Source organism: Agrilus planipennis, unplaced genomic scaffold (genome assembly GCF_000699045.2).
Source record: "Agrilus planipennis isolate EAB-ADULT unplaced genomic scaffold, Apla_2.0 scaffold86, whole genome shotgun sequence".
Lineage (NCBI taxonomy): Eukaryota > Metazoa > Arthropoda > Insecta > Coleoptera > Buprestidae > Agrilus > Agrilus planipennis.
The window spans coordinates 398753-412699 of record NW_020438863.1 but is presented as its reverse complement, the minus strand read 5'-3'; the positions used below and the strand labels follow the sequence as shown (position 1 = coordinate 412699).

General features: G+C 35.6%; 1 protein-coding gene across 10 annotated transcripts in view; it reads left to right on the top strand.

The window, feature by feature from the left end:
• The first annotated feature begins 2178 nt into the window (after positions 1–2178).
• LOC108735660 (tropomyosin-2) overlaps positions 2179–13947 on the top strand; it is a 36732-nt gene continuing 24963 nt past the window's right edge. For 2 of the 10 annotated variants that reach the window (XM_025974923.1, XM_025974932.1), the window contains exons 1-4: positions 2179–2362; positions 2971–3096; positions 10230–10363; positions 11896–12013. In XM_025974923.1, coding sequence (XP_025830708.1) covers positions 2249–2362; positions 2971–3096; positions 10230–10363; positions 11896–12013 — 492 coding nt within the window. In that variant the 5' untranslated portion in view covers positions 2179–2248. Of the gene's footprint in view, positions 2363–2970; positions 3097–4323; positions 5370–7297; positions 7563–10229; positions 10364–11895; positions 12014–13004; positions 13123–13947 lie in introns of those variants that run through there. The other 8 variants (XM_025974920.1, XM_025974917.1, XM_025974913.1 and 5 more) reach the window with 8 other exon arrangements.

Below are 13947 nucleotides of genomic sequence, written 5' to 3'. Positions count from 1 at the left end.
TAGTATTCCATTCACACTTTGCAACGGCTAAAGTGTATTAAAATTCGAAAGAGGACAAACGTTTCGTGTTTAAATTTCAAGAGAACACTTGATGTTAATTATACAAAACACACCCAGCGTTTGGACGCATTTTGACGATTTTGTCATTTGGTTTTTGTTATTTTTTATTACACCTATAAAAAGGAACGCAGTATTGGGTAGCACTTGTGCTTTCTGCTATAGGTATAACTACAGAACAAAGTTAAAGGATTTTAGGTGTTATCGGCGAATGATGAGGATAAAGGTTAGAAATTAAGAGATATTAGAAAAAATAGGAGAACAGAGGACTCAATGGACGTCAATAAAAAATAGGCGAGATATGTTGATAGGACACCTTCTCAGGCATGAAGGTCTATCAGACCCATATTATAGGTAGAAATGGGAGTTAGGAGGGGTAGAGGTAGACTTAGATTAGATTACTGTTAGCAAATAGTTAAGGATGTGGGATGTCCTAGTTTTAGGGAAATGCAAAGTTTAAATCAGGATAGGAAAGAGTGGAGGTGCGTAAAAGTCTTAGGACTGACGACCTTATGGTGATGATGAAGCTAAGAAACCAAATGACTAATCCTAATTTAGAGTCAAGTCTTAAACTAAAAACTACTAGTTATATACCGGTTAAACCAAAACGTTATAGAAAAAACGGGAGGTAGGAGAGGTAAAGGTAGATCTAGATTAGATTACTGTTCGCAAATAGATAGAAGAAGGATGTGAGTTGTTTTAGTTTTAGGGAAATGCGAAAATTAGCTCAGGATAGGAAGGAGTGGAGGTGCGTGTCCAACCAATCTTAGGACTGACGATCTTATGATGAAGAACCTTAGATTATAAGTTTACTAAAATAACAGTTAAATATTATAAATTCGGGTTCACTTTATATTGTGTATTGTGGTAGTTTTCTTTGAATTTTCTTCTTTTTATTCCCTTGTTCTCTAACAACGATATTTCCATTTCTCTTACCCGAATTCTTACTCAATATTTGAGTATTTGGTAATAACATATTTCGGTTCATTTTTCCAATATGGCGGCTAAAGGCAGTTTTACACTGCCAAGAAAAGACAATTATTAAGGGATACTGACTGCTGGGAACAAGAAATTATGGGCATGATACCATAAATTGTTTTTCATTTGAATTTTTATTAATTTTCTTTGGAGCAGCAATAATAAATAATCAAAGGCTGGGGTTCAGTTTACAATTATAGCAGGAAAAGACAAAATTCAACGTTGTACTTATACCGTCTGAAATCATGATTTGAAATTGTAAGGGTTAATAACAATGGCGATATGACTGTAATATACGTGAAACCGATGTCTTCGAAACAAAAATTAAAAAGTTTTACGGTAGAGCAGACGTTTCTTTTTAACTCTATTGGAACATACTCGTAACAGTTTGCATTTAAGAAGTTCATATTATTGAAGTTTGACTATACATATAATCTCTTAAAATTAATTATAAACCCAGCATGTAATGCTGTGACGCTCTAATTAATTACTGTAAAATTCGTTATTGTTCCGGGCGTATTGCAACATGATGGCACCGTGAAAAAAAGTTTATTTAGGTTTGTTCGAATTTAGCAAACTTGCCGTTAGAATTCTTCGATTTAGTTGCACAGTTGAGTATAACATTAAGAAAAAGTGATTCACTATTAACAACGACATGTTGAGGTCAACTTCCGCTTAAAATGGATTAGACTGTGACCTCCATGCGGTTAAAATATCTTCTGTATGCGAGTCAAGAAGACATTTCTAGTTGCACGTTGCACATGCAATTAATGCTGTTAGTAACAATGGCAAAATTCATCACATAAAAAAAAATAAAGTACCAACTATAGATGGGCGCTTTAAACTGCAATAATGTGTAGAAATTTCGTTTTTTGCAAGTTCAAATTCCGGAGATTGAGAGAAGGTGACATTTTTGGTACTTGCAGTCTTCATTGTAAATTTTCTTTTTTTCGAACTTTTGGTTTTGGTAGATAATATTTTGGGGCACTTACTTCTTTATAATTCCACACTTTTTTTCTAAAACTAGCAAGGTCTAGTGCCAAATATTAACTCTTTTATATTCGAGACGACGAGAGAAACACCCTGTACAATGGCCATTAATTAGCATAATAAATCGCGACTGGCGATATCCTTGAGCTCCCTAGCGATTTTCATTTTTTTTTTCTTGCAGAATTTTCTTCGTTGGTAAGTCGAAAACAAAAACACAGCCGCCATGGACGCGATCAAGAAGAAAATGCAAGCTATGAAGCTTGAAAAAGACAACGCTTTAGATCGCGCAGCGTACAACGAGCAGCTGGCCAAAGATGCTAATCTACGCGCTGAAAAGGTAATTTGTTTTGATTAATTAATTGTACAGATAACTGGTGTGGGCTGTACGAGAAAGGTGTATTGTAATAATCAATAAATAATTAATTATCCACATTTGCATATCGCTAAATCTATTAGATACTGTTGCAATGTTGATCAATGCTGACGTAAATGATTACCATGTTTGATTTTCAAAATTGTGTAAAAATATTTTTAGAACAAAACCATGCAAATGTAAGAGAAACGGAATAATTTTATTTAGTTGCTTAATAAAAAAGAAAAATCACTTTAATACAAGATAGACAACCTGAGATCTAGATAAAATTGGGTCTTCCTGGAGTAAGATTTCACTGAAAAGCGTCCCAAAGGAACACTACATTTTTGGCCGGAATACCCCAAATTGTGCAATAAATTCAGGTAGCTCATCTCGGACGACAAAGATGCATTAGAATGATTTTTCTTCTCTAATTACAAGCTTATAAAAGGCAATCCACCTATCGTAGGAATTTTTATTACCTACATTTAGTTGTCCATTGTTTTGTGTTGATCCGTATAATTAATTAACAAGTGTGTTACAACATAATTAAAGGTCACTTATATGTTATAAGTTGTACGTACTTGTTTCAGGCCGAAGAAGAAGCCCGCTCTCTCCAGAAAAAGATCCAACAGATTGAGAACGACCTTGACCAAACCCAAGAACAACTGACTCAGGTCAACACCAAACTTGAAGAGAAAGATAAGGCTTTGCAAAATGTGAGTAGATTTATTCTTGAACCTGTTTTTACCATAGTTATACCATACGAGTTTTATAATGCATAAATTTTCGACAAGTGAATGTAAAAGTTAAGAAAGATTTGTTCTCAGACATGAATTGTGACGTAATGTTGTCGAAATAATCAATAATATTACTTTTTATTGTAGCAGATTGATTATTGATAACAAATTGCATAAAATTCAATTAAATTAATGATAATAACACGAGTGACAAATTTGTAATTTAATTCGTTTTAAGAAGGAAAAACTATTTATTTATTCCTTTTAAATGTAACAATTTTAGCGACAAAATAGAATGTTTCTTTATCTTGATGATCTAATTTAGATTCAACAAAATAAACAACGTTGGTTTTAGTCTTTATTCAATTGTTTAATGTTTGACAGAAGTGATTTAAGAAACGACATTTTGTAACCTATTTTCTACGTAAATGATACGTAATGTACAAAAATATTGTTCTCTTCATTTGTGGAACATGTAATTTTAACAATTGACACAGTTCCATTGCTCAAACTGTTCTACAGTGACGGATATTGAGTAAAAACGTATTTTGGGTCGATTTTTTCCAATATGGCGGTTAAAGGCAGTTTTACACTGCCTGGAAAGGGCATGCAATTTGTTTGACGTATGTCAAACTTTAAAGACTAAGTGATACAGAGAACTATGGTGGGACAACACTTATTTTACCTAATTAATGATTAGCAAAGATTCACAAAATTCTCTCTTTATTGGTGTCATCCTATTTTAAGATGTAGTTGTGGTTTTGAATGATGATAGCATAATGGTTATTAATAAATGGAATATTTTGCGTGGGTGGTCCAAATAACATAATAACACAATGTTGTATGTACAATTTAATAACGGTCCAGAGCTTCACGTGGTCGGTTACGTGTAGATACCATTAGGATTAAATGAACACCGTAATACAGATATTATGAGACGAGAGAGAGAAAATCGTACACACAGAGCATAAATAAGCGACGCGATAATCCTATTAATAGTAATCCAGACCACTGCCAAATATGGGCCGCGATCCAGGACGCTAGTTCCCGTGACGTCAAGCGGGATACTGGCCATGATTTGTCTGCCAAGAATTCGCACTCCCCGGAACTCCTTGCCAATACAACTTACATACATCAACTTTTTTATTCTACCGTAATTTTTCTTGATTGTTTTTGTAATTTACTCAACAACTACAGTACTAAAAAACAATGTCTCGAATGCGACGTAGGAGATTTCCTTTTTGATTCGTTGAAATTGCACGAGTTTGTTTCGGTCCCCGTTTTGTAGAGTTGGTTGCCTGTTGAAGCATGTTTGAAGCGAATGTTATAAACGAGACACGTGCGCAATCTCGAAGTGAAACTTGGCTTGATCGCCGTACAGTAGCGCCAGTTTGCAACATGGCAGCGAAGGATGATAAGCGTTCGTTTCGACAGTGAGCATGTCCCAAAGAGTCGGCTCGGGGAACACAAGAAAACGAGGACATCAACACCACCCCCGTAACGATGGCACGCGACGACGTGCTTACCTGGAGCCGACTCATGCCTCCAGGGATGACATCGAATACTTGAGTCGTCTGTCCTCGTCAAGTCAACAACAAAAAAGTAACATCCAAAAAAACACCCCCGTGGCTGTGATATCAAGTGCCTCTAGTAACCAAAACAGTGCAGCGAATAGTAAAGTAAACGAAAACGTTGCAACCAGCACCGACCAAGTTGTTAGTGATATTATAGATCTTACAAATTGTGATGACGAAATAGTTGTTAGAAGTAATGCAGATAATGTTAGTGTTAAGGAGGAAGAAGCAGCTGATACAATTTCATCACGTTCTGCAACGAAGGTTACCACAACAGATGATCAGCAAACAAGTGCATCTGATGAGCATGCCAAGAAATCGAGGGATTTCAAAGGCAGTAAAAATGGTCGGAACAATAATACTAAAACCAAGCAGAAGCAAAAAGAGCACATCAAAGATGAAAACGTCCAAGACATGTCGCTGATCGATAGACCAGCGGCCGAAGGATCAAGCGATCAAGAAGGCGATGATCCAGAGATCGAGGAGTTGTCAAGGCTCCGATGTACTTCAGAAAGGGCCGAAGTCGTTGCAGAAAGAGAAACTAGGAAACGAAATCGACGATGTGCCGATTATCCAGGTCTGGCCTTTGGCAGTTCCATATTCAGCTCCGACACCTTGATGAAGTTTTCCATCATTCGCAACGAGCTCCACAATATTATGAACACGCAGTTGAAAAGGGTATGTTAGCTTAGAGCAATCATCCTTCATTAACATCTCCATCAGGCAGGGACTGTTCTCTTTTGTTTGTCTCCGAAAGCATCGTGGTGACGATGTTTTCAAACATCAGCTGTTGTTTCGGCCACGTGATATTTCAGAGGGGATGCATGTAAGCGACAACAGTCAGTTACGACGTTGCCTTCTGGTCTATTAATACACTAGGTGTACGGAATTTCACTCTCGGAATTAATTGTTCTGCTTCTATATCCGATTGCTTCCGCGTGGTGATATGCCTCCTTTTCTTGACGGATGTTTACGAACGCTAGGTCTATGTATAACAAATGTTCACTTGTCTGGGAAGATTTATTTTGTTTGTTCATAGTTTAGATACACAGTTAATACAAAGTTTAAAGGTTTCTCGATGAAATGAGATCGTAGGGTGATGTCAACTGTTTCTTCGTTCTTATCAAGTGACATGTTTGTCTCAGATAGAATGGAATTCGTTATGTTGATGGAAAATTTCATTCGTTTCTCTCTGTTTCCTTCAAATTACGATTAGTTAGTCTAGAATAGGACAAGCAATGGGTCTTGTGGCCTTTGTTCCTGGCTTATCAAATTAGTAAACAAGTCGCGTATGTTAAGGTGCCTTACTTATGCTCTTAAGTTTTATTACATTACAATGCTTTTGTAAACATGTCCTTTATGAACCCATTGTCTGTATTTCCTTGGAACATTCTGTTCTATTCTGTTATTATTTGTCGAATAGGTAATGAACCGTTTTTTCGATGAAAAACAGTATGTATGGTGTTGTGACGAACGACGTGAGACATGACAAGGAGACGTGTCTCTTTAGAAAGCATTCGGGTGCAACGTCGACTTGTTAGTCATGTGTTTCTCTTTCTTGCTCTTGCTTTCCAATGGCTTCATGTACACACGTACGTATGTGGTATACTTGTGTGGGTTTATGTATGCACATAATGTACTCGACTGTCTGACAAGGTTTCGTGGAGGAAAGGTCGGATGTCATTCAAATGTGGGCAGTGGAGTCAGCGTTATCAAAGAAAAAGGAGGACGCGCTTGAGATTGCTTATTTGGGCATTTGGGCAAATTGATTTACAAAGGCAACAAACTTAAAATTGTACAAATGTATTAAAAATCGTCTTTAAATACCGTAGATTAATTAACTCCACTAACCCTGTCATTAGATGTAGTCTACTATTACTTATTAATGATCAGATTATAATAAGAAGCTGGATTATAACAATAATCTTTTACCTGGTCTAAGAAGATACGTATTCGAAGAAGAATGCCTGTTCATAGCACTTGAAGGATTGACGAGTGAAGGAAAAATGAATGAAAGAGATATCTACGTTCTGCGGGTACTTTTAACGGTACTTCGGTTTGACACACTTGATTACTTTAGAAGTTGCAATAATTGGAATTTACTCGGAAAAGTACCTATTGTTAATTTATCGAATATGGCCGAATTAGAGTTAATGGCAAATTAATTAATGTTTGATACCACGTTAGTATGTAGGTTTGTTGAAGTATTTGCTATACGAGCAGCCCTAGAAATGACGTTTGTAATAAGGAATGCCGGTATACATCAAGGCCACATTATTTTCTTAGCCAACTGTGCATGTATTCATCTAGCCATCCACAAAACCGGGAGGGATTGTAATAATAATTGTAGGTCAACCTCTGCGAGTTCGTTGATTGTTATGGCATCGTGCGGGTATCATGATTCATGAGAAAATAAAACTTGGTTCGCAAATGGAATGAACATTATTACTTAAATTTGCTTCTTTAACAATAACCGTTGCTGTATTGTTATAAATAAACGAAAATCGGCGTAAACAATGACAAAATTTTCAAACGGCCCGACGCTCGCGCCCATATTTTCAAACGGAAGCGTTTGAATGGCAGGTGGTCGACGAAGTGTGCTCATGCGCTGCGCCATCTTTGCTCCGCCGGCTCGCCCAGTTACTGTCGTTCTGCTAGTTGGTCGTGTTGTTGCGGGTGTTTTGTGAGAGCCAGGTGTTTGTGTGAATAAAATATCGGTTAGAAAATATGACGACGACAATTCCTCAGGGTTCCCTTTTGGACGTGCTCAAAAAGAAAATGCGTCAAACTAAGGAAGAAATGGAGCGGTACAAGGACGAATGCGAGGAATATCACAAACGGCTTCAGAACGAAATTATGCGGCGAGAAGAAGTAAGATTCTATATATTGAGTTGTGTCACGTTTAGAACTCATGTTTCCTGTGAGATAGGGCGTTACATCCCCTTAATTATCTACGAGTAGTCGGTCATCCGGGGCTGGTGGACCACGATTTGAAAAAAGTGGCCATTTTTATAAGCATAGGTAGAAAAAAAACCGTTTTTGATGATAGCGTGCAAGGTTGCAGACATCTCGTTTCTCGTCCATTGCCCCTCTATTGATTCACGAAGATGACGTGAAACATTCCGTTTTTTTTTTTTATTAATTTCGTGTAGTAGGTATACGAATACCAAGAATTGGTACTGAATCATTTTTGCCAAGAAAATGCGAAATTCACATCTGTTCCCCAAAGGCTTCAAAACTAGTACTAAAACTACTTCTTTTGACTCCAACTTCTTTGAGCGTTTGATTGATCAAGGAAGTCTACTAATGGACATGGATAGGTACCATTTTTCTTTTTACTGACTGATAACAACTGACTTGTAAAAGAGATCACTTTAGATAAGATGTAGAAAAAGATAATCAAACAAATACCTACGTAATTATACTGAAACGAGTGTTTTTTTTCCATAACTGGAAATATTAAATTAAATATTATGGGTATTAGTGATATGGGTTTAAATAGAAATGCAATATCAAATCTATTTTCTTTAATCCACCATGACGTATATGTCACATTGGATAAAGTGTTCTATTCGGGTCAGAAATTACGACGATAAACAGTAATCGCGGTTTAATTAGTTGTCATTTTTTCCACAAATGTCGAATATCGACTCCAGAAGTCGTAGATAGGCAATAATTGCGAAACTCCTTAAAGTTTTGGTCGATATCCAATATGTCATTTATTGTTGGTCTTCTTCATTGGAGTCGCTTTTGTTTACCATTTATCTAATTGCTATTTAAATCGACTTGACAATAAGGCGGGTTACCTACGTAAGCGTAAGCTTTCTAAACGACAAGAACAATATTTTACAATGCGGAAATGTTCGGGGATTCCGTTTTTATTTCGTCCCAATAACAATAAAAGCTGATGGTATTGACCACTAAGTACATAACTGTACAATAGGTAGCAAAATTGATTTGTAATTGATCATTGCTTTGTCGATTTTAGTGCGTAGGTTTATAATAAAATAATGGTACCATGCGAAAAATTACAACCGGTCCATAGACCGGAAGTTACTTAACCCATGCTTCCTTCCGTCTCTTTCGTTACGCTTGGTGAACTATTGCTCCACTATGCAGTTTCATCTAATGAAGTTCCGATTCCAACTTAATAATAATCGTTGTTTATATATTAGATACTGGGTTTAACCCGCGGGTTCAGTCGCCTTGATGTCCTAAATACGTTTCAAAGATTATCCGCGACCAAATTAAACTTATTTTTTTTTCTATCCCTCAGGAACATATTTTTATCTGGATAAAAGGTACCCTATGTCTTTTTCTGTACCCTTGACAATTTGTGTACAAAATTTCATGATTATCGGTTGAGTTGTTAAGGCGTGAAAGAGTAACATACAAACACATTCGCAGTAAAGATGAACAACTAACTAGGAAGTGCAAAAGCATGATGATCGTACATTCCTGTTATTATTTAATTAATAATTGCATAAATTTTAACGAACCAGTTGACGTAATATGATAAGGTATAGGATTCTTAGCAATGCTAAATATAGTAGTTAAATCATACAGTAATGGCAAAGAGCGATTGCCAATGAAAAGTTATTCCTTAATTATGAGTATAATTATGGTGTATATGATATGTCACTTAGACAGAGTCACTGTAGCAAATTTGATAAAAATTTGCAAACACACAAATGTATAAATGATGAGAAGGATCTTTCTTTCAAAACTAATTTTCTGTAGATCAACAACTTCTAGATATTTCCATCATTTCGCGTAATATGTACACAAAAAAACGTAGATATTTGCGATAGGGAATGTTTGAAATGAATGATTTGCGAGTAAATACGGAATGATACTTTCATTGTTTCTAAATTGATATTTCATTTAAAAATGTTGACGGTCTGCTTTTGGATCAATTTTGAAAATAGAACGTACCAATTAAAAGGTGGAAAGATGCACCTAATATGCTCACGAAACTTATTGAAGACACCAGTTTTCTGTAAAATCATTTTTCATTGTTTTGAGAACAGAGGAGTCTATGGAAGTCTAAAAGAAATAGACGGGATAGGTTAGTAGGACACTTTCTCATACATGAAGGTCTAGTCAGAGACAGATTAAAGGCAGAAACAGGAGTTAAGACGAATGGAGGTAGACCTAGATTAGATTACTGTTCGTAAATAGTTAAGGATGTAGGTTGTTCTAGTTTTAGGGAAATCCGAAGATTAGCTCAGGATAGGAAAGAGTGGAGGTGCGTGTCCAACCAGTCTTAGGACTGATGATGATGAAGATAATGATTTAACTCATCAGGATTTTTTTGGCGTAGTGAAAATTAAGAAGGACAATATAACCTCTTGATGAGTATATTGGAAATCTGATCTTGTTATTATTATTTACTGACCAAGAGTTCTTAGGTTTGGTTTACGTGCTGTTCATGTCGTTTCAATTGGACATGTGTTAGATATGCCATTAAGATCCTTGTCTAATATGTAAAGTAGTTCAGTTATATTAAAAATTAACAATAATTTTCTTTTGTTTCAGGCGGAATCGGAGGTGGCAGCTCTCAACCGTCGTATTCAACTGTTGGAAGAAGATTTAGAACGTTCTGAAGAGCGCCTTGCCACCGCGACCGCTAAACTCGCCGAAGCTTCAGCCGCGGCCGACGAAAGTGAACGGTTAGTTTTTGAAAACTTAAAAAAGTTTCCATTTTGTTCACAAAAGAACGAACGAGTGTAAAGTCGTTATTGCCACTTTTCCCAAAGGCTCGAGTTTGATCACTGTGGGTATGAAACTCTGACCGTCATTTGTTAGGATGAGTTGAGTTTACGTGTTTTTCCAAGTTATCTGACGCTTCCGTGTATCAATTTGGAAAAAACGCTTCGAATAATCTTTTGCGTGATCATGAGCGGCGTACCTACCTCAAGTTTGAATTCCAACCATGTACAATCATTTCTATACCCTCTTATCTCACTTTGCGTTTGTTTTATCGCTTATCTCTGCTTACAAGGTATTACATACGCATAACATGCCTGAACATGGCAGGTAAAATACCAATATTCGATCAGGAATGCAAGTAAAGACATTTCTTAGAATCAGTTGTACTATCTAGTTTCACAATATCGGGATAGTATACAATAAAAATAAACAATTCACTATTTTAGCAATAGTGTAGTGGATCAGAGACCTATTTCCTTTTTTTTTTCAAATTAAATCAGGATGACGTAAAAATATCTAAATCTAATCAAACGTACAAAAACAAGGAAAGTTACAATGATGGTGGAGGCCGAAACGTCTCTCTTCTTTTTCGTTTAAACGTTTATCTTTTACTATTGTCCATTAAAGTTTCCACGGCAAAATAATTACCTGCGTGTTATTCCTTGGTTGGTTTATAGACATAGCTGCTGTATGACGTAATCACAGTTTTTGTAGTTCTATAATGTTCGGATGATTTAATAACTAGATCGTTTTGCTTTAATAGCCTAAACAGTATGAATACCAGATGACGCCCATAAGAATAAACAGCAAATTTGGGATTGTTCTCTGCAAACGAAGGTCGAAATCCTTGTATGTAATTCAGCCATATAATATCGTTACGTCACTCTTAATTAATTGAAAGAATATCCAACAGATTTTAATTACTAATTTAAACGAATAATTTTTTTATTACCAGCTATTTAAACATTCTATTTTGTTAGGGTTTCGTTTAAAAAATTTCTAATTTTAGCAAAATAAGATTAGGTAGTTTTTGTATAAAACGTTGAACTTATTTGGTTACTTAACATATAAAGTACCAATTAATGTCTGCTTCAACCACCATGCTTTTATATTGCTCTAATAACTGTTCGTTAAGCATTCAAAAACCTCTACGTCTCCGTGGAGTTCATTTAACCCTTGGAAATAACTTGTCATCATTTTTATGCAGGCCTTATAAACGCGGCTTTTCTCCCTCCTGTGTTGCTGTTGCTTGCTCTGATTCGTTCAGTCTTGCACCTGCGCCTGTAAGATCCAATAAAACGCGCACCACCCTCACCTGTTTTCATTTATAAGCGACGAAGTGGAGGGGATAGAGAAAAGTACACGTTATTACTATGATTTTATTTTTTGGTTATCAGTAGAGGGAAAAGTGGCTCTAATGCGTGTAAATGGATGTGTGCGAGTGAGACACGACGTGTTGAAACGTAACGCATTTTGCATTTAAATCATTTAGGATACGAAAAGCGTTAGAAAATAGGACCAACATGGAGGATGATAGAGTTTCCATTTTAGAAAGTCAACTAGCACAGGCAAAGTTAATAGCGGAGGAAGCTGATAAAAAATACGAAGAGGTATCTAAACAGACACTCCATATGCCTCTACCAATAATTCCGATCCAAGATCAATGGATTTTAACTGATAATTTCGAATGATAAATTTAAATATATCGTACTTCATAAAGTGAAATCCATTGATTTTGAGGATTATTTTACAATAAAGAAAAACGATTGTAAGTTAGGGCAGATAGGGTTTGTCTTTCAGGTATTTAGATTGTCATCCCTTGGAGGGTCCCATGGAGGAGGAGAATTTGCAGCAGTAATTTAAAGTTAAAAACCAAAGAAATATGATGATGATGAAATTATTTATTTTGAAGTTGTTGGTACATTTAGATTGATTTGAGTTATATTGTTTAAACGCTTGTTTTCCAAAAAAATAATTGAACATATAAATCGTGGTACTCTAAATTGAGGGTGTCTTCGTAAAAATCGTCACATTTTAAAAGAGTAAGGGTCGATTCTTACCATAAATTCCGAGATTAAAAGGGTGCTATAATTGGATATGTATTGCAATAAGAAAGGAAGAGCGAGGTAAACTTTCGTGATATCACATAATTTGAATTTCCACATAAAATCTGTATTCATCATGAAATTATTTATTGTTTATTTAATAGTGTTATCCAAAAATGTGCCCAAAATTTGTTCGTTTTAATATCGAAAATTTACAAGCATTTTTTTCTGTTTTATACATAAATCGAGGGAAGTATAATTTTTAATAGACTACGCTGTAATCTTCTAATTTTAATTCCGATTACGAAACTGCATTCACTATGAAACTCCTTAAAGTTTTTCGTATAATTATATAGTAAATTTGTTTAAAATTTTAGTAGAAGTTACATGTAGTCAGTCCTTAACTTTGATATTTGTTTAAGATAGTATCGTTCTCATTTTTTTACTAATTAATTTACATAAGTATATTATTATTTCTTTGGTTTTTAGCTTATTGTGACCGTAAATAATTTATAACATTATATTTTCCTCTTGTGTAAACGTTTTATTTCTGTAGTGCCCGAAAAATACTTGAAAACCGTTCTCTGGCGGATGAAGAGCGTATGGACGCTTTAGAGAACCAGCTGAAAGAGGCCCGTTTCTTAGCTGAAGAAGCCGACAAAAAATACGATGAGGTCAAATCCGAAACGTAGCGTTTAATTTAATTTTTTGCGTGTTGTGTCACTAATAACAAAACCCACCAAAATCCGTTATGTTATCACATATATATGAGAGTGCCTTCAAAGTGTGCAAATATAAAAAAAAAACACCTAACCCATGAACCTAAACAAATACGCACCCATGGAACTCTCTACCTCATCCATCGAACGAGAGGGTAGACAAAATCAATGCATAAATCGATAATTATGTGCGGTGATGTTCGATCGTGAATCGTCTTCATGGGTAGTGCACGTAGTAGTGATGATGGTCTTTTTAATAAGTGAGTGACGAAACGGGGTGGAGGGCGTTGGCTTCGTTATGCAGTGATGTAATGGGGAAAATATTTTTAAAACCACCTTTTAGTGAAACACAGTGGCATAACATGATGTTAAATTGTCATGGTACCTTTTATGATGGTACTCAACGTACAGTGCGTTATTGTTTGTTGGTCGTCCAGGGTTTAATGTGCTAAGTCATCTGAAGTTCGCTTGGTTTTTGTAATAAAATCAGAGACCGGTTGACAAAAACTTGTTCTCACCGTAGTAGTACTAAACTTTGTCCGTGGTACAAATCAAGGTGCTGTTATGTTATATTGTCGTATGGTAACGGGTTTATTACCATGATACGTGATCGTTTAGAAATAATCTTACGGGGGTTTTATTGGATATAATACAAATAGAAACTTGATTAGTTTTTATGGGTTCAACTAGATGTTGTATAATAATTATTATAGAAAAATACTTACAGGGTTGCTAAAATCGTTAATAATAATTTTTAGTAATTTTATAAACGCATTAGAG